The sequence below is a fragment of the Hyla sarda genome, unplaced genomic scaffold (assembly GCF_029499605.1).
Source record: "Hyla sarda isolate aHylSar1 unplaced genomic scaffold, aHylSar1.hap1 scaffold_347, whole genome shotgun sequence".
NCBI classification, from domain to species: Eukaryota; Metazoa; Chordata; class Amphibia; order Anura; family Hylidae; genus Hyla; species Hyla sarda.
Window position 1 is genome coordinate 75,901 of NW_026610230.1, and position 27,375 is coordinate 103,275.

The following is a 27,375-nucleotide window of genomic DNA, read 5'->3' on the forward strand; positions in this document are numbered from 1 at the left end:
TCTCCGCCGAAATCACTTTTAAACCCATTTCCACCTTTTTTTCCCTTCTCTTCCTCTTACTTTTTTTTCACGTTTTTTTACGTTTTTCTCCTTTTCGCCTCTTTTCTGGGCGTATTATTCTTCTTTTTCTTCTTTTTTTTCGTCTAATGCATACCCCATCAGTGCAGCAATGCTTATTCAATACCGCCAGCAGATGGAGACACTGGGGGATAATTTTCTAAGGATTTATACTGATTTTTCCTGTCTGAATTTGTCGCACAGAAAGTTGCAGGCCAAATATGTGTGACATTTCTGCGACTTTAGCTTCTAGAGCATTTTTACAACATTATACATAGGTGCTGAATACATAAAAAGCGACTGTTCAGCGACAGACAAGTCGCATCGGCTGAAAGTAGGCCAGAATGTCAGTCCATGTTGGAGCAGGTTTAGATACAGTCTAAAGTATAGATCTCAAAGTCTGTGCACAGAATTTAGCAAGGGCCTCGCACCTTCTGATGCATCAGGTAGGTGCACAATAGCATAGCCTAACCCTCTGTACTTTGGTCTATATTGATGCGGGACATAGACAGCCAGCTGATGACCAATCCATTAGTGCAATGGATGGCTGGAAGCATTTGTCTTTGCCTTTGCAATACCACAGAAGCAATGCATGGTCAATGTACAGCAATGACACACCTGTGTGAACAGCCAGGAGACCCCCCCCCCATGTTATGTTACATAGTTACATAGTTAGTACGGTCGAAAAAAGACATATGTCCATCAAGTTCAACCAGGGAATTAAGGGGTAGGGGTGTGGCGCGATATTGGGGAAGGGATGAGATTTTATATTTCTTCATAAGCATTAATCTTATTTTGTCAATTAGGAACATTCAGCACCCACCCGCTATCAAGGCAGCTGCCTATCATGTCATGCCCTACCTGCACAGGTGTGCTGGCTACTCAAATGATCCAATTAAGGAGGCCATTTAGTCAGCAGCAGCAGAAGTCCTGTGCCTGGACGCTCCAACAGCGGCCAGACACAAGCAGAAGCAGCAGAAGCAGCAGCAGCAGCACCACCTTTTGTTTTTTGGCTGCAGCAGCAGCAAGGCCCACAGGGCTGGCTAGCTGGCTAGCCAGCAAGCAGGTAGCAATGAAAGTAGGAATCTTTCTTTTTAACCCTGTAAGGGGGTGGTGCACTGTACCCGAAGATACTGCCATATCGGGTCAATGCATAGGACGACGGAAGCAAGCTTCGAAATCGGCCCCCGTTCTCAAAAATCCATTTAATATATGGTCCCCAGATAGGGGACGTATCAGATATTAAACTGATAAGAACAGATACTACACTTGATCTTAGCCAAAAGGCCGAGAAGCGATAACCGTGAAAGGGGCGGGCCCAACAAGGTCCCCTTCATGGGCACTATCACTGCTTGCTGTCAGGGAGGCTGCCAGACAATTTTCCATGCACACTCTGGGCTGGGGGGCAGTCAACCACCAGTACACACAGCAGAACCTAAACCCATACCATTATTGCTAAGCAGCAAGACAGGGGCCCATTGCACTCCCACGGGGCCTTTTTAAATGCAATCCATAACCCGGATTTGCCAGGAACCCTTCTTACTCCTCCTACTTGCATGTGACACTGGGCTTAGGATCTGCATAGGAAACACACACACAAGCACACACCTACCTTTGTTGCCTGCAGATGCCTCCTTGGCTGTCCCCAAACGGTATCAAACCAACACCCACGGGAAGCTGTAAGCATAGAGGACATGCCTGCACCCCATTGGACTTACCTGTGTGGGTTAAACCCGGGTTATTTGACAACCTATGGCGGTGATGGTTCTGCTCAGGCAGAGCAGTGCTGATGCTCCTCATAAAGCTGTCGCTGCTGTGAAGGTTCTAGGTGACATCACAAATCCCTATGGTTACATACACAACAAAGCTGGGTTGTTGTTGTTTACACTCTGCAAGGCCTGTGGAAGTGAGTGACATCATAGCACTGTAGTTCTGAGGGTTCTAGATGGATGCAACAATCTCCTGTTGCTTCTATGAAGGCCATAATAGACGACATCACCAAACAGCTCCATAGTCACATACACAGCAAAGGAGAGATGTTGTTTACACCTAGTGATGTCAGTGGTATTGAGTGACATCACAGCACAGTGCTAAGGCTCCTGGGCCTGGACACAGCAGCGGCTGCAATATCTCAACGGAGAATACGTTTATATATATGTGTGTGTGTGCGCGTATATATATATATATATATATATATATATATATATATATATTTCTCCGCCGAAATCACTTTTAAACCCATTTCCACCTTTTTTTCCCTTCTCTTCCTCTTACTTTTTTTTCACGTTTTTTTACGTTTTTCTCCTTTTCGCCTCTTTTCTGGGCGTATTATTCTTCTTTTTCTTCTTTTTTTTCGTCTAATGCATACCCCATCAGTGCAGCAATGCTTATTCAATACCGCCAGCAGATGGAGACACTGGGGGATAATTTTCTAAGGATTTATACTGATTTTTCCTGTCTGAATTTGTCGCACAGAAAGTTGCAGGCCAAATATGTGTGACATTTCTGCGACTTTAGCTTCTAGAGCATTTTTACAACATTATACATAGGTGCTGAATACATAAAAAGCGACTGTTCAGCGACAGACAAGTCGCATCGGCTGAAAGTAGGCCAGAATGTCAGTCCATGTTGGAGCAGGTTTAGATACAGTCTAAAGTATAGATCTCAAAGTCTGTGCACAGAATTTAGCAAGGGCCTCGCACCTTCTGATGCATCAGGTAGGTGCACAATAGCATAGCCTAACCCTCTGTACTTTGGTCTATATTGATGCGGGACATAGACAGCCAGCTGATGACCAATCCATTAGTGCAATGGATGGCTGGAAGCATTTGTCTTTGCCTTTGCAATACCACAGAAGCAATGCATGGTCAATGTACAGCAATGACACACCTGTGTGAACAGCCAGGAGACCCCCCCCCCCATGTTATGTTACATAGTTACATAGTTAGTACGGTCGAAAAAAGACATATGTCCATCAAGTTCAACCAGGGAATTAAGGGGTAGGGGTGTGGCGCGATATTGGGGAAGGGATGAGATTTTATATTTCTTCATAAGCATTAATCTTATTTTGTCAATTAGGAACATTCAGCACCCACCCGCTATCAAGGCAGCTGCCTATCATGTCATGCCCTACCTGCACAGGTGTGCTGGCTACTCAAATGATCCAATTAAGGAGGCCATTTAGTCAGCAGCAGCAGAAGTCCTGTGCCTGGACGCTCCAACAGCGGCCAGACACAAGCAGAAGCAGCAGAAGCAGCAGCAGCAGCACCACCTTTTGTTTTTTGGCTGCAGCAGCAGCAAGGCCCACAGGGCTGGCTAGCTGGCTAGCCAGCAAGCAGGTAGCAATGAAAGTAGGAATCTTTCTTTTTAACCCTGTAAGGGGGTGGTGCACTGTACCCGAAGATACTGCCATATCGGGTCAATGCATAGGGCGACGGAAGCAAGCTTCGAAATCGGCCCCCGTTCTCAAAAATCCATTTAATATATGGTCCCCAGATAGGGGACGTATCAGATATTAAACTGATAAGAACAGATACTACACTTGATCTTAGCCAAAAGGCCGAGAAGCGATAACCGTGAAAGGGGCGGGCCCAACAAGGTCCCCTTCATGGGCACTATCACTGCTTGCTGTCAGGGAGGCTGCCAGACAATTTTCCATGCACACTCTGGGCTGGGGGGCAGTCAACCACCAGTACACACAGCAGAACCTAAACCCATACCATTATTGCTAAGCAGCAAGACAGGGGCCCATTGCACTCCCACGGGGCCTTTTTAAATGCAATCCATAACCCGGATTTGCCAGGAACCCTTCTTACTCCTCCTACTTGCATGTGACACTGGGCTTAGGATCTGCATAGGAAACACACACACAAGCACACACCTACCTTTGTTGCCTGCAGATGCCTCCTTGGCTGTCCCCAAACGGTATCAAACCAACACCCACGGGAAGCTGTAAGCATAGAGGACATGCCTGCACCCCATTGGACTTACCTGTGTGGGTTAAACCCGGGTTATTTGACAACCTATGGCGGTGATGGTTCTGCTCAGGCAGAGCAGTGCTGATGCTCCTCATAAAGCTGTCGCTGCTGTGAAGGTTCTAGGTGACATCACAAATCCCTATGGTTACATACACAACAAAGCTGGGTTGTTGTTGTTTACACTCTGCAAGGCCTGTGGAAGTGAGTGACATCATAGCACTGTAGTTCTGAGGGTTCTAGATGGATGCAACAATCTCCTGTTGCTTCTATGAAGGCCATAATAGACGACATCACCAAACAGCTCCATAGTCACATACACAGCAAAGGAGAGATGTTGTTTACACCTAGTGATGTCAGTGGTATTGAGTGACATCACAGCACAGTGCTAAGGCTCCTGGGCCTGGACACAGCAGCGGCTGCAATATCTCAACGGAGAATACGTTTATATATATGTGTGTGTGTGCGCGTATATATATATATATATATATATATATATATATATATATATATATTTCTCCGCCGAAATCACTTTTAAACCCATTTCCACCTTTTTTTCCCTTCTCTTCCTCTTACTTTTTTTTCACGTTTTTTTACGTTTTTCTCCTTTTCGCCTCTTTTCTGGGCGTATTATTCTTCTTTTTCTTCTTTTTTTTCGTCTAATGCATACCCCATCAGTGCAGCAATGCTTATTCAATACCGCCAGCAGATGGAGACACTGGGGGATAATTTTCTAAGGATTTATACTGATTTTTCCTGTCTGAATTTGTCGCACAGAAAGTTGCAGGCCAAATATGTGTGACATTTCTGCGACTTTAGCTTCTAGAGCATTTTTACAACATTATACATAGGTGCTGAATACATAAAAAGCGACTGTTCAGCGACAGACAAGTCGCATCGGCTGAAAGTAGGCCAGAATGTCAGTCCATGTTGGAGCAGGTTTAGATACAGTCTAAAGTATAGATCTCAAAGTCTGTGCACAGAATTTAGCAAGGGCCTCGCACCTTCTGATGCATCAGGTAGGTGCACAATAGCATAGCCTAACCCTCTGTACTTTGGTCTATATTGATGCGGGACATAGACAGCCAGCTGATGACCAATCCATTAGTGCAATGGATGGCTGGAAGCATTTGTCTTTGCCTTTGCAATACCACAGAAGCAATGCATGGTCAATGTACAGCAATGACACACCTGTGTGAACAGCCAGGAGACCCCCCCCCCATGTTATGTTACATAGTTACATAGTTAGTACGGTCGAAAAAAGACATATGTCCATCAAGTTCAACCAGGGAATTAAGGGGTAGGGGTGTGGCGCGATATTGGGGAAGGGATGAGATTTTATATTTCTTCATAAGCATTAATCTTATTTTGTCAATTAGGAACATTCAGCACCCACCCGCTATCAAGGCAGCTGCCTATCATGTCATGCCCTACCTGCACAGGTGTGCTGGCTACTCAAATGATCCAATTAAGGAGGCCATTTAGTCAGCAGCAGCAGAAGTCCTGTGCCTGGACGCTCCAACAGCGGCCAGACACAAGCAGAAGCAGCAGAAGCAGCAGCAGCAGCACCACCTTTTGTTTTTTGGCTGCAGCAGCAGCAAGGCCCACAGGGCTGGCTAGCTGGCTAGCCAGCAAGCAGGTAGCAATGAAAGTAGGAATCTTTCTTTTTAACCCTGTAAGGGGGTGGTGCACTGTACCCGAAGATACTGCCATATCGGGTCAATGCATAGGACGACGGAAGCAAGCTTCGAAATCGGCCCCCGTTCTCAAAAATCCATTTAATATATGGTCCCCAGATAGGGGACGTATCAGATATTAAACTGATAAGAACAGATACTACACTTGATCTTAGCCAAAAGGCCGAGAAGCGATAACCGTGAAAGGGGCGGGCCCAACAAGGTCCCCTTCATGGGCACTATCACTGCTTGCTGTCAGGGAGGCTGCCAGACAATTTTCCATGCACACTCTGGGCTGGGGGGCAGTCAACCACCAGTACACACAGCAGAACCTAAACCCATACCATTATTGCTAAGCAGCAAGACAGGGGCCCATTGCACTCCCACGGGGCCTTTTTAAATGCAATCCATAACCCGGATTTGCCAGGAACCCTTCTTACTCCTCCTACTTGCATGTGACACTGGGCTTAGGATCTGCATAGGAAACACACACACAAGCACACACCTACCTTTGTTGCCTGCAGATGCCTCCTTGGCTGTCCCCAAACGGTATCAAACCAACACCCACGGGAAGCTGTAAGCATAGAGGACATGCCTGCACCCCATTGGACTTACCTGTGTGGGTTAAACCCGGGTTATTTGACAACCTATGGCGGTGATGGTTCTGCTCAGGCAGAGCAGTGCTGATGCTCCTCATAAAGCTGTCGCTGCTGTGAAGGTTCTAGGTGACATCACAAATCCCTATGGTTACATACACAACAAAGCTGGGTTGTTGTTGTTTACACTCTGCAAGGCCTGTGGAAGTGAGTGACATCATAGCACTGTAGTTCTGAGGGTTCTAGATGGATGCAACAATCTCCTGTTGCTTCTATGAAGGCCATAATAGACGACATCACCAAACAGCTCCATAGTCACATACACAGCAAAGGAGAGATGTTGTTTACACCTAGTGATGTCAGTGGTATTGAGTGACATCACAGCACAGTGCTAAGGCTCCTGGGCCTGGACACAGCAGCGGCTGCAATATCTCAACGGAGAATACGTTTATATATATGTGTGTGTGTGCGCGTATATATATATATATATATATATATATATATATATATATATATTTCTCCGCCGAAATCACTTTTAAACCCATTTCCACCTTTTTTTCCCTTCTCTTCCTCTTACTTTTTTTTCACGTTTTTTTACGTTTTTCTCCTTTTCGCCTCTTTTCTGGGCGTATTATTCTTCTTTTTCTTCTTTTTTTTCGTCTAATGCATACCCCATCAGTGCAGCAATGCTTATTCAATACCGCCAGCAGATGGAGACACTGGGGGATAATTTTCTAAGGATTTATACTGATTTTTCCTGTCTGAATTTGTCGCACAGAAAGTTGCAGGCCAAATATGTGTGACATTTCTGCGACTTTAGCTTCTAGAGCATTTTTACAACATTATACATAGGTGCTGAATACATAAAAAGCGACTGTTCAGCGACAGACAAGTCGCATCGGCTGAAAGTAGGCCAGAATGTCAGTCCATGTTGGAGCAGGTTTAGATACAGTCTAAAGTATAGATCTCAAAGTCTGTGCACAGAATTTAGCAAGGGCCTCGCACCTTCTGATGCATCAGGTAGGTGCACAATAGCATAGCCTAACCCTCTGTACTTTGGTCTATATTGATGCGGGACATAGACAGCCAGCTGATGACCAATCCATTAGTGCAATGGATGGCTGGAAGCATTTGTCTTTGCCTTTGCAATACCACAGAAGCAATGCATGGTCAATGTACAGCAATGACACACCTGTGTGAACAGCCAGGAGACCCCCCCCCCCATGTTATGTTACATAGTTACATAGTTAGTACGGTCGAAAAAAGACATATGTCCATCAAGTTCAACCAGGGAATTAAGGGGTAGGGGTGTGGCGCGATATTGGGGAAGGGATGAGATTTTATATTTCTTCATAAGCATTAATCTTATTTTGTCAATTAGGAACATTCAGCACCCACCCGCTATCAAGGCAGCTGCCTATCATGTCATGCCCTACCTGCACAGGTGTGCTGGCTACTCAAATGATCCAATTAAGGAGGCCATTTAGTCAGCAGCAGCAGAAGTCCTGTGCCTGGACGCTCCAACAGCGGCCAGACACAAGCAGAAGCAGCAGAAGCAGCAGCAGCAGCACCACCTTTTGTTTTTTGGCTGCAGCAGCAGCAAGGCCCACAGGGCTGGCTAGCTGGCTAGCCAGCAAGCAGGTAGCAATGAAAGTAGGAATCTTTCTTTTTAACCCTGTAAGGGGGTGGTGCACTGTACCCGAAGATACTGCCATATCGGGTCAATGCATAGGGCGACGGAAGCAAGCTTCGAAATCGGCCCCCGTTCTCAAAAATCCATTTAATATATGGTCCCCAGATAGGGGACGTATCAGATATTAAACTGATAAGAACAGATTTTTTTTTTTTTTTAACTTGGCTGCACCTTCACAGGTACACACCTATTTTATTTAAGTTTCAAGTTTTAACATAGTTACATAGTTACATAGCATTAAAACCAGGGGAACATAAAAAAAACTTACAATTTTACAATTTCACATATGCCAGTCGGTAAAATGCCATTTTAAGAATGCAAACTCATCACTTTGTTTATCGATTAAAAGATAGATGTACATTTCACTTAATATCATTCCAATAACATCATCGAAAGATAAAATGTCCTTTTTAAATAATAAAATATTCCTATTTTTCCACAGAGCTGCCTTCACACAGTTTATTATTTGCCATGCCTTCCGTTTCTCTTGTTCGCCGGGACAATCCAAACACCCATATAAAACCATATTATAGTCCAAGTCTTTTATAGCAGCAATTTTGTTTAAAAGTGGCAGCATTTTAGTCCATATCCTTCTAGAAAAATCACATGTCCATAAAAGATGTAAAACAGTCTCCTCTTCGTGGCATCCCTCTCTTGGACACTTTGCTGTGCTTGCAAATCCTCTACGGTGTTGGAAAGCCCGGCACGGAAGGCAACTGTGGATGCAGCTCCAGGATAAGTCCTTCTGTGAGTTAAAAAGATAAAATGAGTTCACAATTCTCCAGATTTCTTTACATTTATCATCATTAAAATTTCCAACTTGGCACATGTTAATATTGTTTAAAATGACTCTCGTAAGTTTTTTCCCATCGATTAGAATATCTTTACTAAAATCAAACAGTTTAAAAAGAGAAACAATCTTTTCTAAAATACAATAAGTAATAGGGAGGTTAAAAGCATAAGGGTGTTTAAGATCTGTTTCAAACCAACCATGGTGTCTCATGAGATTACCAACATTATAGCGCAAAAAGAACGACCAATAGTTGTCTTTAAAAACATTCTTAAGACACAATGAAAAGAATTTTGTATAAAGGAACGCAGTAAAATCAGTAAAACTTTTCCCCCCTTTCTCTTTAGGTTTAGATACAATTTCTCTTTTTAACTTCTCATATTTGGAATTCCAAAAAAAGGTGTAACAGACTTTTGAGACTTTACGTATTATATGTGTGTTAGGTGGGAACACTAAACTTAAATATAAAAGCAAAGGTAAAATCACCATCTTTAAAATCAGCACTTTTCCTTCCATTGTAAGGTCTCTTAGTCTCCATACACATAATTTTTGGTTCACCTTTTGCATTGTTAGCTCCCAGCTTTCGTTTCCATTATTTAATTCATTAAAATACACACCTAAAATTTTTACTTTTTCTACTACCGGTACCTTTATGTCTCTTGTATCCAGCTTGCCGACTTTTAAAATCTCGCACTTGTTAAAATTCACTTTAAAACCAGAAGCACAACAGAAATAGTTAATTTGTGTTAAAGTTTTTTTAAGTGCCAGGCTATCTTGACATGTCACTGCTACATCATCCATATAACTGACTACTTTAGCTTCAAGACCATTTCCTCCGGGGAGCCTTATCCCACGGATCTGTTTATCACCTCTTATGACACATAAAAGTGGCTCTAGTGCACAAATAAATAAAAGGGGTGATAGGGGGCAACCCTGCTTCACACCAGATTTTAAAGGAACCATTTCAGTCTTAAAACCATTAATTAAAATTTTGCTAAAACAGTCATTATAAAAGGCTTTGAGTGACGTTAAAAAACCTTCTGGTATGCCCATTTTATTTAAAACATTAAATAAAAAACAGTGCGAGACTCTGTCAAATGCTTTTTCAAAGTCTATTGTTAAAATTGCTAAATTACTTTTCCTTATTTTAGCATCTTCTATTATATCTTTTATGAGGTTTAAATTTTCCCACATGTTTCTACCCGGTATACCACACACTTGATTATTATGTATTAATTTATCTATAACATTTTTTAGTCTGTTTGCACATATTTTAGCCATTATTTTATAATCAGCGTTTAAAAGGGTTATTGGTCTCCAATTCCTAATATCCTCTTTATCACCTTTTTTAAAGAGCAAAGAAACCTCACCCATTTTCCATGACTGTGGTAAAATCTTGGTATTAAAAACATCTGTAAAAAGAGATAAAAGATCATCTTTTAAAACCTCATAAAAAACCTTATAAAATTCGATTGGCAGGCCATCAGACCCTGGTACTTTACCCAAATTAAAACTGTTTATGGTATCCAATATTTCCTTCTCTGGGATAGACTGTAAAAGAAAGGATTGAGAATTATTCTCTAAAACACGTTCTATTTTGTTTAAGGCATCGTTCATGAAATTAGCATCTATTTTTTTCTCATTAAAAAGTTCCCTATAATAACATTGTACTTTAAATAAAATTTTATTCATCTCCACTTCTCCTTCTAGTTTTTCGATATGGACTCTTTTTTGATTAGATTTTTTAAAAAAATATCTTGTACATTTTTCGTTATTTTCAATATGTTTGATTTTAGCTTTAAAAATGATCTCTTTACCTTTTTCATTTAAAAATGTTTTTATTTCTTTTTTAATGTTAACAATATCATCTTTTACATCTATCCCTATATTGTGCAATTTAAAAAGAGTTTGAAGATGTGTATTTAAAATATCATAACAATGTCTTTTATCTTTAGCTTTTTGGATACCTTGTTTTATAAAAAAATCTTTAGTTTTTTTCTTCATATTTTCCCACCATACTTTTATATCTATATTTGGGTCTCTATTATTTTTACATTTATTATAAAAATTGGCGTATTCTGTTAAGATTATTTTATCTTCTAAAAGAGATATGTTCAATTTCCATGAACCAATACCCCTCTTAAAACCAGGAACAGGATTTAAAACAAATAGAAGACATTTATGATCAGAAAATATATTAGTTAAAAGCTCACATTTGGCAGGTAAAACATTTTGAGAAGAGAAGATAAAATCAATCCTCGAGCTACAATTCACATTACTCCATGTAATGCCTTCAGTATCAGGTAAATTTGGATTACATTTTTTAAAAACATCTATAAGCCTAAAATCTAAAGTAATATTTTTTAAAATGTTAGATGTCTTATCATAATTTCTACTAGTAGCTCGAGAATATCTTTTCTCACCTCTTAAAACACAATTAAAATCCCCAGCTAAAATCAAAGGATAAGAATCATTAATAAAAAGAGGTAAAATCTCTAACATCTCTTCTCTTTCTTTTTTATCAGGTGAACCATAAAAGTTTAAAAACTGCCATGTAAAACCATTTATAAAAGCTTTAACTAATAAAATCCTTCCTGGTAAAATCTCTTGCTTAAAAATTATATTAACATTACCCTTAAAAAGTATAGCAACTCCTCCAGATTTAGATGCGTTGGACCCTGACCACACTGAGGGGCCATGCTTCCAGTCTTCTTCATATTTCTTGTATGATGCTTGGTGAGGGATGCCACATTCCTGTAAGAAGAAAACTGATGCAGACAAAAAGGATAAAAAATTAAAAATAGCAGTTCTTCTTGCGTGTGTCTTAAGGCCCCTCACATTGAGGGAGAGTCCATGGAGCGCCATCATTAAAGGTTACAGAGAGACCACTTTCAATATCTTTGTGCACATTCTATCTCATCCTCATCAGCCAGACCCCCAAAACTATCATTTTCCCCTTCTGATCTCACTGTCACCAGAGATTCCGGTGAGCTGCTACCGTCTGACTCCTCCATTACCTCCTCCTGAAGATCCTCCGGTAGGGGACTAAGGAGAGGATTCCTCTTCGCCGGAACAGGGGTTGTCCCGTCTCCGTCACCTTGCCCAGTGTCCATCTCCTCCCCGGGATGACCTGTCGGAGCCACCCCGGGCAGCTGGTCGGGCACAACGACTTCCACCGTGTCGGGAACCATGGACGAGTTGCCTGTTTCACTTGGGGAGGGGGCTGGAACACCTGATGGCATCCCTACCCCCCCCTCTTCTTCCACAAACGCCTCTTCTCTTCCTGTTCCGGTCTTTCTTCTCTTAGCCCCAACATTTTCTGGCTTCCTCAGGGGGGCACTCTGAGGCTTGCTGACAGCTTCATCCAGGTTACTACCCCTCTGCTGCGAGAGAGGAGCTCCTGTCTGCCATGCTTTCTTCTCCTTTCTTCTTACCTTCATGCTGGAGGGTTTCTCATATCCATCTTCATCAGAGGTAGCAGACTCACCATGTTGATCAGTTGGGTTTTCTTCTGGTTTGCTGTCTTCTCTGTTCATATGACGGGGGTCTGGCTGGCTTCTCTGTTGTTTCTCTTTGTTTCTGTGAGGACAAGAAGCATACAAATGGTCAACTCTGTAACATAAACTGCATTTCTTTTCTTTTGTGCATTCTCTGGAGGAGTGCTCAGTGCTGCCACAATTTGTACATGTACTCTCACATACGTTTTTATCATGTCCATATCTTCTACAAGCTCTGCAGAAATTGGGCATTCCTGGGAAAAACACGTCACCATTTACATTTCCTAACTTGAACCGAGCTGGAGGCATAACCTTTCGTCCTGGGAGTAATAGATCTTCTTTGAACTCAACCAGAAACTTCCACTTAGAGGACCATATTCCACACTCATTCATCACTTTCCCTCTATTTATAATTTTTTTACAAAAATTCCTTAAAAACACAACAATTTCATCTTCTTTAACGTATGGAGAGTACATTTTTATAACTAAAAGCATAAGTTCATCGGGAAAGTGCTCAACAATTCTTATTCCACTCAAGCGGGCATCTCCGCTTACCTTCTTCATCTGTATAACAAAGTCCTTGTAAATACCTCCTTCCGTAAAAGTAACATCGTATACTCCTCTTTTCGGATAATCTTGGATGGATAATATCTCATGCTTCCTTAATCCAAAGACGCCCAGCAGAACTTGCTCCACGATGTACTTCAGGTCCCGGTTCTTTCTCTGGTCCTCCAAGTACGATATACGTACTGAGTTCTTGAGCTTGGCATAAGATGGTACCATGCCTGGATCTCCGTCACTGGCTGACGCCATGCTCACAATCAAGCGCACCAAAGAGACACTAGGTCCCTAAGGCAAAGGGGGATCGCAACTCTACACTGAGGTGGGCCCCCTCCCCAATAGCAGCAAGGGACTTAAGCCCAACGAAGGGCGATGTCCCAGGGCCGAGGAGGGGGGTCTCAGAGCACCCACAAAAGCAGGAACCGGATCAGCCAAGGTATATCCCTATACCTTAGCCAAAAGGCCGAGAAGCGATAACCGTGAAAGGGGCGGGCCCAACAAGGTCCCCTTCATGGGCACTATCACTGCTTGCTGTCAGGGAGGCTGCCAGACAATTTTCCATGCACACTCTGGGCTGGGGGGCAGTCAACCACCAGTACACACAGCAGAACCTAAACCCATACCATTATTGCTAAGCAGCAAGACAGGGGCCCATTGCACTCCCACGGGGCCTTTTTAAATGCAATCCATAACCCGGATTTGCCAGGAACCCTTCTTACTCCTCCTACTTGCATGTGACACTGGGCTTAGGATCTGCATAGGAAACACACACACAAGCACACACCTACCTTTGTTGCCTGCAGATGCCTCCTTGGCTGTCCCCAAACGGTATCAAACCAACACCCACGGGAAGCTGTAAGCATAGAGGACATGCCTGCACCCCATTGGACTTACCTGTGTGGGTTAAACCCGGGTTATTTGACAACCTATGGCGGTGATGGTTCTGCTCAGGCAGAGCAGTGCTGATGCTCCTCATAAAGCTGTCGCTGCTGTGAAGGTTCTAGGTGACATCACAAATCCCTATGGTTACATACACAACAAAGCTGGGTTGTTGTTGTTTACACTCTGCAAGGCCTGTGGAAGTGAGTGACATCATAGCACTGTAGTTCTGAGGGTTCTAGATGGATGCAACAATCTCCTGTTGCTTCTATGAAGGCCATAATAGACGACATCACCAAACAGCTCCATAGTCACATACACAGCAAAGGAGAGATGTTGTTTACACCTAGTGATGTCAGTGGTATTGAGTGACATCACAGCACAGTGCTAAGGCTCCTGGGCCTGGACACAGCAGCGGCTGCAATATCTCAACGGAGAATACGTTTATATATATGTGTGTGTGTGCGCGTATATATATATATATATATATATATATATATATATATATATATTTCTCCGCCGAAATCACTTTTAAACCCATTTCCACCTTTTTTTCCCTTCTCTTCCTCTTACTTTTTTTTCACGTTTTTTTACGTTTTTCTCCTTTTCGCCTCTTTTCTGGGCGTATTATTCTTCTTTTTCTTCTTTTTTTTCGTCTAATGCATACCCCATCAGTGCAGCAATGCTTATTCAATACCGCCAGCAGATGGAGACACTGGGGGATAATTTTCTAAGGATTTATACTGATTTTTCCTGTCTGAATTTGTCGCACAGAAAGTTGCAGGCCAAATATGTGTGACATTTCTGCGACTTTAGCTTCTAGAGCATTTTTACAACATTATACATAGGTGCTGAATACATAAAAAGCGACTGTTCAGCGACAGACAAGTCGCATCGGCTGAAAGTAGGCCAGAATGTCAGTCCATGTTGGAGCAGGTTTAGATACAGTCTAAAGTATAGATCTCAAAGTCTGTGCACAGAATTTAGCAAGGGCCTCGCACCTTCTGATGCATCAGGTAGGTGCACAATAGCATAGCCTAACCCTCTGTACTTTGGTCTATATTGATGCGGGACATAGACAGCCAGCTGATGACCAATCCATTAGTGCAATGGATGGCTGGAAGCATTTGTCTTTGCCTTTGCAATACCACAGAAGCAATGCATGGTCAATGTACAGCAATGACACACCTGTGTGAACAGCCAGGAGACCCCCCCCCCATGTTATGTTACATAGTTACATAGTTAGTACGGTCGAAAAAAGACATATGTCCATCAAGTTCAACCAGGGAATTAAGGGGTAGGGGTGTGGCGCGATATTGGGGAAGGGATGAGATTTTATATTTCTTCATAAGCATTAATCTTATTTTGTCAATTAGGAACATTCAGCACCCACCCGCTATCAAGGCAGCTGCCTATCATGTCATGCCCTACCTGCACAGGTGTGCTGGCTACTCAAATGATCCAATTAAGGAGGCCATTTAGTCAGCAGCAGCAGAAGTCCTGTGCCTGGACGCTCCAACAGCGGCCAGACACAAGCAGAAGCAGCAGAAGCAGCAGCAGCAGCACCACCTTTTGTTTTTTGGCTGCAGCAGCAGCAAGGCCCACAGGGCTGGCTAGCTGGCTAGCCAGCAAGCAGGTAGCAATGAAAGTAGGAATCTTTCTTTTTAACCCTGTAAGGGGGTGGTGCACTGTACCCGAAGATACTGCCATATCGGGTCAATGCATAGGGCGACGGAAGCAAGCTTCGAAATCGGCCCCCGTTCTCAAAAATCCATTTAATATATGGTCCCCAGATAGGGGACGTATCAGATATTAAACTGATAAGAACAGATACTACACTTGATCTTAGCCAAAAGGCCGAGAAGCGATAACCGTGAAAGGGGCGGGCCCAACAAGGTCCCCTTCATGGGCACTATCACTGCTTGCTGTCAGGGAGGCTGCCAGACAATTTTCCATGCACACTCTGGGCTGGGGGGCAGTCAACCACCAGTACACACAGCAGAACCTAAACCCATACCATTATTGCTAAGCAGCAAGACAGGGGCCCATTGCACTCCCACGGGGCCTTTTTAAATGCAATCCATAACCCGGATTTGCCAGGAACCCTTCTTACTCCTCCTACTTGCATGTGACACTGGGCTTAGGATCTGCATAGGAAACACACACACAAGCACACACCTACCTTTGTTGCCTGCAGATGCCTCCTTGGCTGTCCCCAAACGGTATCAAACCAACACCCATGGGAAGCTGTAAGCATAGAGGACATGCCTGCACCCCATTGGACTTACCTGTGTGGGTTAAACCCGGGTTATTTGACAACCTATGGCGGTGATGGTTCTGCTCAGGCAGAGCAGTGCTGATGCTCCTCATAAAGCTGTCGCTGCTGTGAAGGTTCTAGGTGACATCACAAATCCCTATGGTTACATACACAACAAAGCTGGGTTGTTGTTGTTTACACTCTGCAAGGCCTGTGGAAGTGAGTGACATCATAGCACTGTAGTTCTGAGGGTTCTAGATGGATGCAACAATCTCCTGTTGCTTCTATGAAGGCCATAATAGACGACATCACCAAACAGCTCCATAGTCACATACACAGCAAAGGAGAGATGTTGTTTACACCTAGTGATGTCAGTGGTATTGAGTGACATCACAGCACAGTGCTAAGGCTCCTGGGCCTGGACACAGCAGCGGCTGCAATATCTCAACGGAGAATACGTTTATATATATGTGTGTGTGTGCGCGTATATATATATATATATATATATATATATATATATATATATATATATATATATATATTTCTCCGCCGAAATCACTTTTAAACCCATTTCCACCTTTTTTTCCCTTCTCTTCCTCTTACTTTTTTTTCACGTTTTTTTACGTTTTTCTCCTTTTCGCCTCTTTTCTGGGCGTATTATTCTTCTTTTTCTTCTTTTTTTTCGTCTAATGCATACCCCATCAGTGCAGCAATGCTTATTCAATACCGCCAGCAGATGGAGACACTGGGGGATAATTTTCTAAGGATTTATACTGATTTTTCCTGTCTGAATTTGTCGCACAGAAAGTTGCAGGCCAAATATGTGTGACATTTCTGCGACTTTAGCTTCTAGAGCATTTTTACAACATTATACATAGGTGCTGAATACATAAAAAGCGACTGTTCAGCGACAGACAAGTCGCATCGGCTGAAAGTAGGCCAGAATGTCAGTCCATGTTGGAGCAGGTTTAGATACAGTCTAAAGTATAGATCTCAAAGTCTGTGCACAGAATTTAGCAAGGGCCTCGCACCTTCTGATGCATCAGGTAGGTGCACAATAGCATAGCCTAACCCTCTGTACTTTGGTCTATATTGATGCGGGACATAGACAGCCAGCTGATGACCAATCCATTAGTGCAATGGATGGCTGGAAGCATTTGTCTTTGCCTTTGCAATACCACAGAAGCAATGCATGGTCAATGTACAGCAATGACACACCTGTGTGAACAGCCAGGAGACCCCCCCCCCATGTTATGTTACATAGTTACATAGTTAGTACGGTCGAAAAAAGACATATGTCCATCAAGTTCAACCAGGGAATTAAGGGGTAGGGGTGTGGCGCGATATTGGGGAAGGGATGAGATTTTATATTTCTTCATAAGCATTAATCTTATTTTGTCAATTAGGAACATTCAGCACCCACCCGCTATCAAGGCAGCTGCCTATCATGTCATGCCCTACCTGCACAGGTGTGCTGGCTACTCAAATGATCCAATTAAGGAGGCCATTTAGTCAGCAGCAGCAGAAGTCCTGTGCCTGGACGCTCCAACAGCGGCCAGACACAAGCAGAAGCAGCAGAAGCAGCAGCACCACCTTTTGTTTTTTGGCTGCAGCAGCAGCAAGGCCCACAGGGCTGGCTAGCTGGCTAGCCAGCAAGCAGGTAGCAATGAAAGTAGGAATCTTTCTTTTTAACCCTGTAAGGGGGTGGTGCACTGTACCCGAAGATACTGCCATATCGGGTCAATGCATAGGGCGACGGAAGCAAGCTTCGAAATCGGCCCCCGTTCTCAAAAATCCATTTAATATATGGTCCCCAGATAGGGGACGTATCAGATATTAAACTGATAAGAACAGATTTTTTTTTTTTTTTTTTTTTTATCTAAAGCCGAGGAACGTGCTTTCGATTCACCCAAAGTGCAAGAAAAAGTGCAAACGTGTTACACTAAAAAAACGTGCACAAAGGATGCGGTCTATCGCAAGCCCTTCTCCGATAGGAGAGAGGCCCCCCAACAAACCTTACCCTTCGCCTCCGGACCAAAAGGTACCTGCGAGGTTCCAGGTTCGATGTCCCTTTTCGCCGAAGCTACTAGGAGACCACAAATGCTCCCGGCATCCCCCTTGGCGTTAGCCAAGGTATCTGCCCGCAGAGCCGATTACGGTAGGTACCCTGCGAAGCAGGAGTACCCGGGGTGTTTGCAGGGAGGTGCGGAACCTAATGGCCACACACACCTCCCCTAGACCGCCAGGAGGGACACCCAGAAGGGCTACCGCATCCTGACAAATCCTGTGAACACACAACACGCAAAAAGTGACACAGTGAGACAAAAAATAAATAAATAAGTGAATGTGTGCAGATATACTGCCCGGACATCCGGCCGGATCTATAAAAATTTCTCTGATCCTAGCCAGAAGGCCGGGAATCAAGAGGTGAGTGCCACAAGGTGAAGAGATTATGGTGCCCGTGCTTCAACTCAGTGAGCCTATTCTCCCAGTGAGTTTCGGCACCTCGGGGTCACCACTCCCCGAGGCACAAAAGTACCTCGGCTCTAGACCCTCTCAGCCTCATGGCGAGACCCGGAGGGAACAGGTCACATCGGGGCAGCCGTCGAGCTGATTCCTCAGAACCAGCCCCGGAAAGCCCTGGTACACCTGCATCCTCCATGCAGCACCCATCCCCACCAGCATGAAAACTGATAAGAACAGATACTACACTTGATCTTAGCCAAAAGGCCGAGAAGCGATAACCGTGAAAGGGGCGGGCCCAACAAGGTCCCCTTCATGGGCACTATCACTGCTTGCTGTCAGGGAGGCTGCCAGACAATTTTCCATGCACACTCTGGGCTGGGGGGCAGTCAACCACCAGTACACACAGCAGAACCTAAACCCATACCATTATTGCTAAGCAGCAAGACAGGGGCCCATTGCACTCCCACGGGGCCTTTTTAAATGCAATCCATAACCCGGATTTGCCAGGAACCCTTCTTACTCCTCCTACTTGCATGTGACACTGGGCTTAGGATCTGCATAGGAAACACACACACAAGCACACACCTACCTTTGTTGCCTGCAGATGCCTCCTTGGCTGTCCCCAAACGGTATCAAACCAACACCCACGGGAAGCTGTAAGCATAGAGGACATGCCTGCACCCCATTGGACTTACCTGTGTGGGTTAAACCCGGGTTATTTGACAACCTATGGCGGTGATGGTTCTGCTCAGGCAGAGCAGTGCTGATGCTCCTCATAAAGCTGTCGCTGCTGTGAAGGTTCTAGGTGACATCACAAATCCCTATGGTTACATACACAACAAAGCTGGGTTGTTGTTGTTTACACTCTGCAAGGCCTGTGGAAGTGAGTGACATCATAGCACTGTAGTTCTGAGGGTTCTAGATGGATGCAACAATCTCCTGTTGCTTCTATGAAGGCCATAATAGACGACATCACCAAACAGCTCCATAGCACATACACAGCAAAGGAGAGATGTTGTTTACACCTAGTGATGTCAGTGGTATTGAGTGACATCACAGCACAGTGCTAAGGCTCCTGGGCCTGGACACAGCAGCGGCTGCAATATCTCAACGGAGAATACGTTTATATATATGTGTGTGTGTGCGCGTATATATATATATATATATATATATATATATATATATATATATATTCTCCGCTGAAATCACTTTTAAACCCATTTCCACCTTTTTTTCCCTTCTCTTCCTCTTACTTTTTTTTCACGTTTTTTTACGTTTTTCTCCTTTTCGCCTCTTTTCTGGGCGTATTATTCTTCTTTTTCTTCTTTTTTTTCGTCTAATGCATACCCCATCAGTGCAGCAATGCTTATTCAATACCGCCAGCAGATGGAGACACTGGGGGATAATTTTCTAAGGATTTATACTGATTTTTCCTGTCTGAATTTGTCGCACAGAAAGTTGCAGGCCAAATATGTGTGACATTTCTGCGACTTTAGCTTCTAGAGCATTTTTACAACATTATACATAGGTGCTGAATACATAAAAAGCGACTGTTCAGCGACAGACAAGTCGCATCGGCTGAAAGTAGGCCAGAATGTCAGTCCATGTTGGAGCAGGTTTAGATACAGTCTAAAGTATAGATCTCAAAGTCTGTGCACAGAATTTAGCAAGGGCCTCGCACCTTCTGATGCATCAGGTAGGTGCACAATAGCATAGCCTAACCCTCTGTACTTTGGTCTATATTGATGCGGGACATAGACAGCCAGCTGATGACCAATCCATTAGTGCAATGGATGGCTGGAAGCATTTGTCTTTGCCTTTGCAATACCACAGAAGCAATGCATGGTCAATGTACAGCAATGACACACCTGTGTGAACAGCCAGGAGACCCCCCCCCCATGTTATGTTACATAGTTACATAGTTAGTACGGTCGAAAAAAGACATATGTCCATCAAGTTCAACCAGGGAATTAAGGGGTAGGGGTGTGGCGCGATATTGGGGAAGGGATGAGATTTTATATTTCTTCATAAGCATTAATCTTATTTTGTCAATTAGGAACATTCAGCACCCACCCGCTATCAAGGCAGCTGCCTATCATGTCATGCCCTACCTGCACAGGTGTGCTGGCTACTCAAATGATCCAATTAAGGAGGCCATTTAGTCAGCAGCAGCAGAAGTCCTGTGCCTGGACGCTCCAACAGCGGCCAGACACAAGCAGAAGCAGCAGAAGCAGCAGCAGCAGCACCACCTTTTGTTTTTTGGCTGCAGCAGCAGCAAGGCCCACAGGGCTGGCTAGCTGGCTAGCCAGCAAGCAGGTAGCAATGAAAGTAGGAATCTTTCTTTTTAACCCTGTAAGGGGGTGGTGCACTGTACCCGAAGATACTGCCATATCGGGTCAATGCATAGGGCGACGGAAGCAAGCTTCGAAATCGGCCCCCGTTCTCAAAAATCCATTTAATATATGGTCCCCAGATAGGGGACGTATCAGATATTAAACTGATAAGAACAGATACTACACTTGATCTTAGCCAAAAGGCCGAGAAGCGATAACCGTGAAAGGGGCGGGCCCAACAAGGTCCCCTTCATGGGCACTATCACTGCTTGCTGTCAGGGAGGCTGCCAGACAATTTTCCATGCACACTCTGGGCTGGGGGGCAGTCAACCACCAGTACACACAGCAGAACCTAAACCCATACCATTATTGCTAAGCAGCAAGACAGGGGCCCATTGCACTCCCACGGGGCCTTTTTAAATGCAATCCATAACCCGGATTTGCCAGGAACCCTTCTTACTCCTCCTACTTGCATGTGACACTGGGCTTAGGATCTGCATAGGAAACACACACACAAGCACACACCTACCTTTGTTGCCTGCAGATGCCTCCTTGGCTGTCCCCAAACGGTATCAAACCAACACCCATGGGAAGCTGTAAGCATAGAGGACATGCCTGCACCCCATTGGACTTACCTGTGTGGGTTAAACCCGGGTTATTTGACAACCTATGGCGGTGATGGTTCTGCTCAGGCAGAGCAGTGCTGATGCTCCTCATAAAGCTGTCGCTGCTGTGAAGGTTCTAGGTGACATCACAAATCCCTATGGTTACATACACAACAAAGCTGGGTTGTTGTTGTTTACACTCTGCAAGGCCTGTGGAAGTGAGTGACATCATAGCACTGTAGTTCTGAGGGTTCTAGATGGATGCAACAATCTCCTGTTGCTTCTATGAAGGCCATAATAGACGACATCACCAAACAGCTCCATAGTCACATACACAGCAAAGGAGAGATGTTGTTTACACCTAGTGATGTCAGTGGTATTGAGTGACATCACAGCACAGTGCTAAGGCTCCTGGGCCTGGACACAGCAGCGGCTGCAATATCTCAACGGAGAATACGTTTATATATATGTGTGTGTGTGCGCGTATATATATATATATATATATATATATATATATATATATATATTTCTCCGCCGAAATCACTTTTAAACCCATTTCCACCTTTTTTTCCCTTCTCTTCCTCTTACTTTTTTTTCACGTTTTTTTACGTTTTTCTCCTTTTCGCCTCTTTTCTGGGCGTATTATTCTTCTTTTTCTTCTTTTTTTTCGTCTAATGCATACCCCATCAGTGCAGCAATGCTTATTCAATACCGCCAGCAGATGGAGACACTGGGGGATAATTTTCTAAGGATTTATACTGATTTTTCCTGTCTGAATTTGTCGCACAGAAAGTTGCAGGCCAAATATGTGTGACATTTCTGCGACTTTAGCTTCTAGAGCATTTTTACAACATTATACATAGGTGCTGAATACATAAAAAGCGACTGTTCAGCGACAGACAAGTCGCATCGGCTGAAAGTAGGCCAGAATGTCAGTCCATGTTGGAGCAGGTTTAGATACAGTCTAAAGTATAGATCTCAAAGTCTGTGCACAGAATTTAGCAAGGGCCTCGCACCTTCTGATGCATCAGGTAGGTGCACAATAGCATAGCCTAACCCTCTGTACTTTGGTCTATATTGATGCGGGACATAGACAGCCAGCTGATGACCAATCCATTAGTGCAATGGATGGCTGGAAGCATTTGTCTTTGCCTTTGCAATACCACAGAAGCAATGCATGGTCAATGTACAGCAATGACACACCTGTGTGAACAGCCAGGAGACCCCCCCCCCATGTTATGTTACATAGTTACATAGTTAGTACGGTCGAAAAAAGACATATGTCCATCAAGTTCAACCAGGGAATTAAGGGGTAGGGGTGTGGCGCGATATTGGGGAAGGGATGAGATTTTATATTTCTTCATAAGCATTAATCTTATTTTGTCAATTAGGAACATTCAGCACCCACCCGCTATCAAGGCAGCTGCCTATCATGTCATGCCCTACCTGCACAGGTGTGCTGGCTACTCAAATGATCCAATTAAGGAGGCCATTTAGTCAGCAGCAGCAGAAGTCCTGTGCCTGGACGCTCCAACAGCGGCCAGACACAAGCAGAAGCAGCAGAAGCAGCAGCAGCAGCACCACCTTTTGTTTTTTGGCTGCAGCAGCAGCAAGGCCCACAGGGCTGGCTAGCTGGCTAGCCAGCAAGCAGGTAGCAATGAAAGTAGGAATCTTTCTTTTTAACCCTGTAAGGGGGTGGTGCACTGTACCCGAAGATACTGCCATATCGGGTCAATGCATAGGGCGACGGAAGCAAGCTTCGAAATCGGCCCCCGTTCTCAAAAATCCATTTAATATATGGTCCCCAGATAGGGGACGTATCAGATATTAAACTGATAAGAACAGATTTTTTTTTTTTTTTTTTTTTTATCTAAAGCCGAGGAACGTGCTTTCGATTCACCCAAAGTGCAAGAAAAAGTGCAAACGTGTTACACTAAAAAAACGTGCACAAAGGATGCGGTCTATCGCAAGCCCTTCTCCGATAGGAGAGAGGCCCCCCAACAAACCTTACCCTTCGCCTCCGGACCAAAAGGTACCTGCGAGGTTCCAGGTTCGATGTCCCTTTTCGCCGAAGCTACTAGGAGACCACAAATGCTCCCGGCATCCCCCTTGGCGTTAGCCAAGGTATCTGCCCGCAGAGCCGATTACGGTAGGTACCCTGCGAAGCAGGAGTACCCGGGGTGTTTGCAGGGAGGTGCGGAACCTAATGGCCACACACACCTCCCCTAGACCGCCAGGAGGGACACCCAGAAGGGCTACCGCATCCTGACAAATCCTGTGAACACACAACACGCAAAAAGTGACACAGTGAGACAAAAAATAAATAAATAAGTGAATGTGTGCAGATATACTGCCCGGACATCCGGCCGGATCTATAAAAATTTCTCTGATCCTAGCCAGAAGGCCGGGAATCAAGAGGTGAGTGCCACAAGGTGAAGAGATTATGGTGCCCGTGCTTCAACTCAGTGAGCCTATTCTCCCAGTGAGTTTCGGCACCTCGGGGTCACCACTCCCCGAGGCACAAAAGTACCTCGGCTCTAGACCCTCTCAGCCTCATGGCGAGACCCGGAGGGAACAGGTCACATCGGGGCAGCCGTCGAGCTGATTCCTCAGAACCAGCCCCGGAAAGCCCTGGTACACCTGCATCCTCCATGCAGCACCCATCCCCACCAGCATGAAAACTGATAAGAACAGATACTACACTTGATCTTAGCCAAAAGGCCGAGAAGCGATAACCGTGAAAGGGGCGGGCCCAACAAGGTCCCCTTCATGGGCACTATCACTGCTTGCTGTCAGGGAGGCTGCCAGACAATTTTCCATGCACACTCTGGGCTGGGGGGCAGTCAACCACCAGTACACACAGCAGAACCTAAACCCATACCATTATTGCTAAGCAGCAAGACAGGGGCCCATTGCACTCCCACGGGGCCTTTTTAAATGCAATCCATAACCCGGATTTGCCAGGAACCCTTCTTACTCCTCCTACTTGCATGTGACACTGGGCTTAGGATCTGCATAGGAAACACACACACAAGCACACACCTACCTTTGTTGCCTGCAGATGCCTCCTTGGCTGTCCCCAAACGGTATCAAACCAACACCCACGGGAAGCTGTAAGCATAGAGGACATGCCTGCACCCCATTGGACTTACCTGTGTGGGTTAAACCCGGGTTATTTGACAACCTATGGCGGTGATGGTTCTGCTCAGGCAGAGCAGTGCTGATGCTCCTCATAAAGCTGTCGCTGCTGTGAAGGTTCTAGGTGACATCACAAATCCCTATGGTTACATACACAACAAAGCTGGGTTGTTGTTGTTTACACTCTGCAAGGCCTGTGGAAGTGAGTGACATCATAGCACTGTAGTTCTGAGGGTTCTAGATGGATGCAACAATCTCCTGTTGCTTCTATGAAGGCCATAATAGACGACATCACCAAACAGCTCCATAGTCACATACACAGCAAAGGAGAGATGTTGTTTACACCTAGTGATGTCAGTGGTATTGAGTGACATCACAGCACAGTGCTAAGGCTCCTGGGCCTGGACACAGCAGCGGCTGCAATATCTCAACGGAGAATACGTTTATATATATGTGTGTGTGTGCGCGTATATATATATATATATATATATATATATATATATTTCTCCGCCGAAATCACTTTTAAACCCATTTCCACCTTTTTTTCCCTTCTCTTCCTCTTACTTTTTTTTCACGTTTTTTTACGTTTTTCTCCTTTTCGCCTCTTTTCTGGGCGTATTATTCTTCTTTTTCTTCTTTTTTTTCGTCTAATGCATACCCCATCAGTGCAGCAATGCTTATTCAATACCGCCAGCAGATGGAGACACTGGGGGATAATTTTCTAAGGATTTATACTGATTTTTCCTGTCTGAATTTGTCGCACAGAAAGTTGCAGGCCAAATATGTGTGACATTTCTGCGACTTTAGCTTCTAGAGCATTTTTACAACATTATACATAGGTGCTGAATACATAAAAAGCGACTGTTCAGCGACAGACAAGTCGCATCGGCTGAAAGTAGGCCAGAATGTCAGTCCATGTTGGAGCAGGTTTAGATACAGTCTAAAGTATAGATCTCAAAGTCTGTGCACAGAATTTAGCAAGGGCCTCGCACCTTCTGATGCATCAGGTAGGTGCACAATAGCATAGCCTAACCCTCTGTACTTTGGTCTATATTGATGCGGGACATAGACAGCCAGCTGATGACCAATCCATTAGTGCAATGGATGGCTGGAAGCATTTGTCTTTGCCTTTGCAATACCACAGAAGCAATGCATGGTCAATGTACAGCAATGACACACCTGTGTGAACAGCCAGGAGACCCCCCCCCCCATGTTATGTTACATAGTTACATAGTTAGTACGGTCGAAAAAAGACATATGTCCATCAAGTTCAACCAGGGAATTAAGGGGTAGGGGTGTGGCGCGATATTGGGGAAGGGATGAGATTTTATATTTCTTCATAAGCATTAATCTTATTTTGTCAATTAGGAACATTCAGCACCCACCCGCTATCAAGGCAGCTGCCTATCATGTCATGCCCTACCTGCACAGGTGTGCTGGCTACTCAAATGATCCAATTAAGGAGGCCATTTAGTCAGCAGCAGCAGAAGTCCTGTGCCTGGACGCTCCAACAGCGGCCAGACACAAGCAGAAGCAGCAGAAGCAGCAGCAGCAGCACCACCTTTTGTTTTTTGGCTGCAGCAGCAGCAAGGCCCACAGGGCTGGCTAGCTGGCTAGCCAGCAAGCAGGTAGCAATGAAAGTAGGAATCTTTCTTTTTAACCCTGTAAGGGGGTGGTGCACTGTACCCGAAGATACTGCCATATCGGGTCAATGCATAGGGCGACGGAAGCAAGCTTCGAAATCGGCCCCCGTTCTCAAAAATCCATTTAATATATGGTCCCCAGATAGGGGACGTATCAGATATTAAACTGATAAGAACAGATACTACACTTGATCTTAGCCAAAAGGCCGAGAAGCGATAACCGTGAAAGGGGCGGGCCCAACAAGGTCCCCTTCATGGGCACTATCACTGCTTGCTGTCAGGGAGGCTGCCAGACAATTTTCCATGCACACTCTGGGCTGGGGGGCAGTCAACCACCAGTACACACAGCAGAACCTAAACCCATACCATTATTGCTAAGCAGCAAGACAGGGGCCCATTGCACTCCCACGGGGCCTTTTTAAATGCAATCCATAACCCGGATTTGCCAGGAACCCTTCTTACTCCTCCTACTTGCATGTGACACTGGGCTTAGGATCTGCATAGGAAACACACACACAAGCACACACCTACCTTTGTTGCCTGCAGATGCCTCCTTGGCTGTCCCCAAACGGTATCAAACCAACACCCACGGGAAGCTGTAAGCATAGAGGACATGCCTGCACCCCATTGGACTTACCTGTGTGGGTTAAACCCGGGTTATTTGACAACCTATGGCGGTGATGGTTCTGCTCAGGCAGAGCAGTGCTGATGCTCCTCATAAAGCTGTCGCTGCTGTGAAGGTTCTAGGTGACATCACAAATCCCTATGGTTACATACACAACAAAGCTGGGTTGTTGTTGTTTACACTCTGCAAGGCCTGTGGAAGTGAGTGACATCATAGCACTGTAGTTCTGAGGGTTCTAGATGGATGCAACAATCTCCTGTTGCTTCTATGAAGGCCATAATAGACGACATCACCAAACAGCTCCATAGTCACATACACAGCAAAGGAGAGATGTTGTTTACACCTAGTGATGTCAGTGGTATTGAGTGACATCACAGCACAGTGCTAAGGCTCCTGGGCCTGGACACAGCAGCGGCTGCAATATCTCAACGGAGAATACGTTTATATATATGTGTGTGTGTGCGCGTATATATATATATATATATATATATATATATATATATATATATTTCTCCGCCGAAATCACTTTTAAACCCATTTCCACCTTTTTTTCCCTTCTCTTCCTCTTACTTTTTTTTCACGTTT

At 44.6% G+C, this 27,375-nt stretch overlaps 1 protein-coding gene, 9 non-coding genes and 2 pseudogenes across 15 annotated transcripts; all 12 read right to left on the reverse strand.

Moving 5' to 3' along the window:
• Nucleotides 1-1,165: 1,165 nt before the first annotated feature.
• LOC130331283 (U2 spliceosomal RNA) lies at nt 1,166-1,356 on the reverse strand. Its single transcript, XR_008874219.1, has one exon. It is a non-coding gene; the product is annotated as a U2 spliceosomal RNA (small nuclear RNA).
• A 2,081-nt stretch (nt 1,357-3,437) lies between these two features.
• On the reverse strand, nt 3,438-3,628 carry LOC130331330 (U2 spliceosomal RNA). The gene has a single exon (XR_008874252.1). It is a non-coding gene; the product is annotated as a U2 spliceosomal RNA (small nuclear RNA).
• A 2,084-nt stretch (nt 3,629-5,712) lies between these two features.
• Nucleotides 5,713-5,903, reverse strand: LOC130331284 (U2 spliceosomal RNA). Its single transcript, XR_008874220.1, has one exon. It is a non-coding gene; the product is annotated as a U2 spliceosomal RNA (small nuclear RNA).
• Nucleotides 5,904-7,986: 2,083 nt separating this feature from the next.
• Nucleotides 7,987-8,179, reverse strand: LOC130331302 (U2 spliceosomal RNA). The gene has a single exon (XR_008874233.1). It is a non-coding gene; the product is annotated as a U2 spliceosomal RNA (small nuclear RNA).
• A 70-nt stretch (nt 8,180-8,249) lies between these two features.
• LOC130331210 (uncharacterized) lies at nt 8,250-13,376 on the reverse strand. 6 transcript variants are annotated; one of them, XM_056553681.1, is made up of 6 exons: nt 11,804-13,376; nt 11,420-11,554; nt 10,289-10,337; nt 10,157-10,198; nt 9,404-9,493; nt 8,538-8,741 (listed from the first exon to the last, which is right to left on the reverse strand). In XM_056553681.1, exons 1-6 carry the CDS (start codon nt 13,094-13,096, stop codon nt 8,680-8,682), a joined length of 1,671 nt encoding a protein of 556 aa, XP_056409656.1. In that variant the 5' UTR covers nt 13,097-13,376; the 3' UTR covers nt 8,538-8,679. The 6 variants fall into 6 exon arrangements, 4 of the variants coding, with proteins under 4 accessions (XP_056409657.1, XP_056409654.1, XP_056409655.1 ...); XM_056553682.1 differs by lacking the exons at nt 10,157-10,198; nt 10,289-10,337 and having other exon boundaries at nt 8,250-8,741; nt 9,435-9,493; nt 12,274-13,376; XM_056553679.1 differs by lacking the exons at nt 9,404-9,493; nt 10,289-10,337 and having other exon boundaries at nt 8,250-8,741.
• Nucleotides 13,377-15,401: 2,025 nt separating this feature from the next.
• On the reverse strand, nt 15,402-15,592 carry LOC130331331 (U2 spliceosomal RNA). Its single transcript, XR_008874253.1, has one exon. It is a non-coding gene; the product is annotated as a U2 spliceosomal RNA (small nuclear RNA).
• Nucleotides 15,593-17,682: 2,090 nt separating this feature from the next.
• On the reverse strand, nt 17,683-17,870 carry LOC130331299 (U2 spliceosomal RNA). The gene has a single exon (XR_008874231.1). It is a non-coding gene; the product is annotated as a U2 spliceosomal RNA (small nuclear RNA).
• A 692-nt stretch (nt 17,871-18,562) lies between these two features.
• On the reverse strand, nt 18,563-18,722 carry LOC130331305 (U2 spliceosomal RNA; annotated as a pseudogene).
• Nucleotides 18,723-20,804: 2,082 nt separating this feature from the next.
• Nucleotides 20,805-20,995, reverse strand: LOC130331332 (U2 spliceosomal RNA). The gene has a single exon (XR_008874254.1). It is a non-coding gene; the product is annotated as a U2 spliceosomal RNA (small nuclear RNA).
• Nucleotides 20,996-23,077: 2,082 nt separating this feature from the next.
• LOC130331300 (U2 spliceosomal RNA) lies at nt 23,078-23,265 on the reverse strand. Its single transcript, XR_008874232.1, has one exon. It is a non-coding gene; the product is annotated as a U2 spliceosomal RNA (small nuclear RNA).
• A 692-nt stretch (nt 23,266-23,957) lies between these two features.
• Nucleotides 23,958-24,117, reverse strand: LOC130331306 (U2 spliceosomal RNA; annotated as a pseudogene).
• Nucleotides 24,118-26,192: 2,075 nt separating this feature from the next.
• On the reverse strand, nt 26,193-26,383 carry LOC130331333 (U2 spliceosomal RNA). Its single transcript, XR_008874255.1, has one exon. It is a non-coding gene; the product is annotated as a U2 spliceosomal RNA (small nuclear RNA).
• Nucleotides 26,384-27,375: the final 992 nt, after the last annotated feature.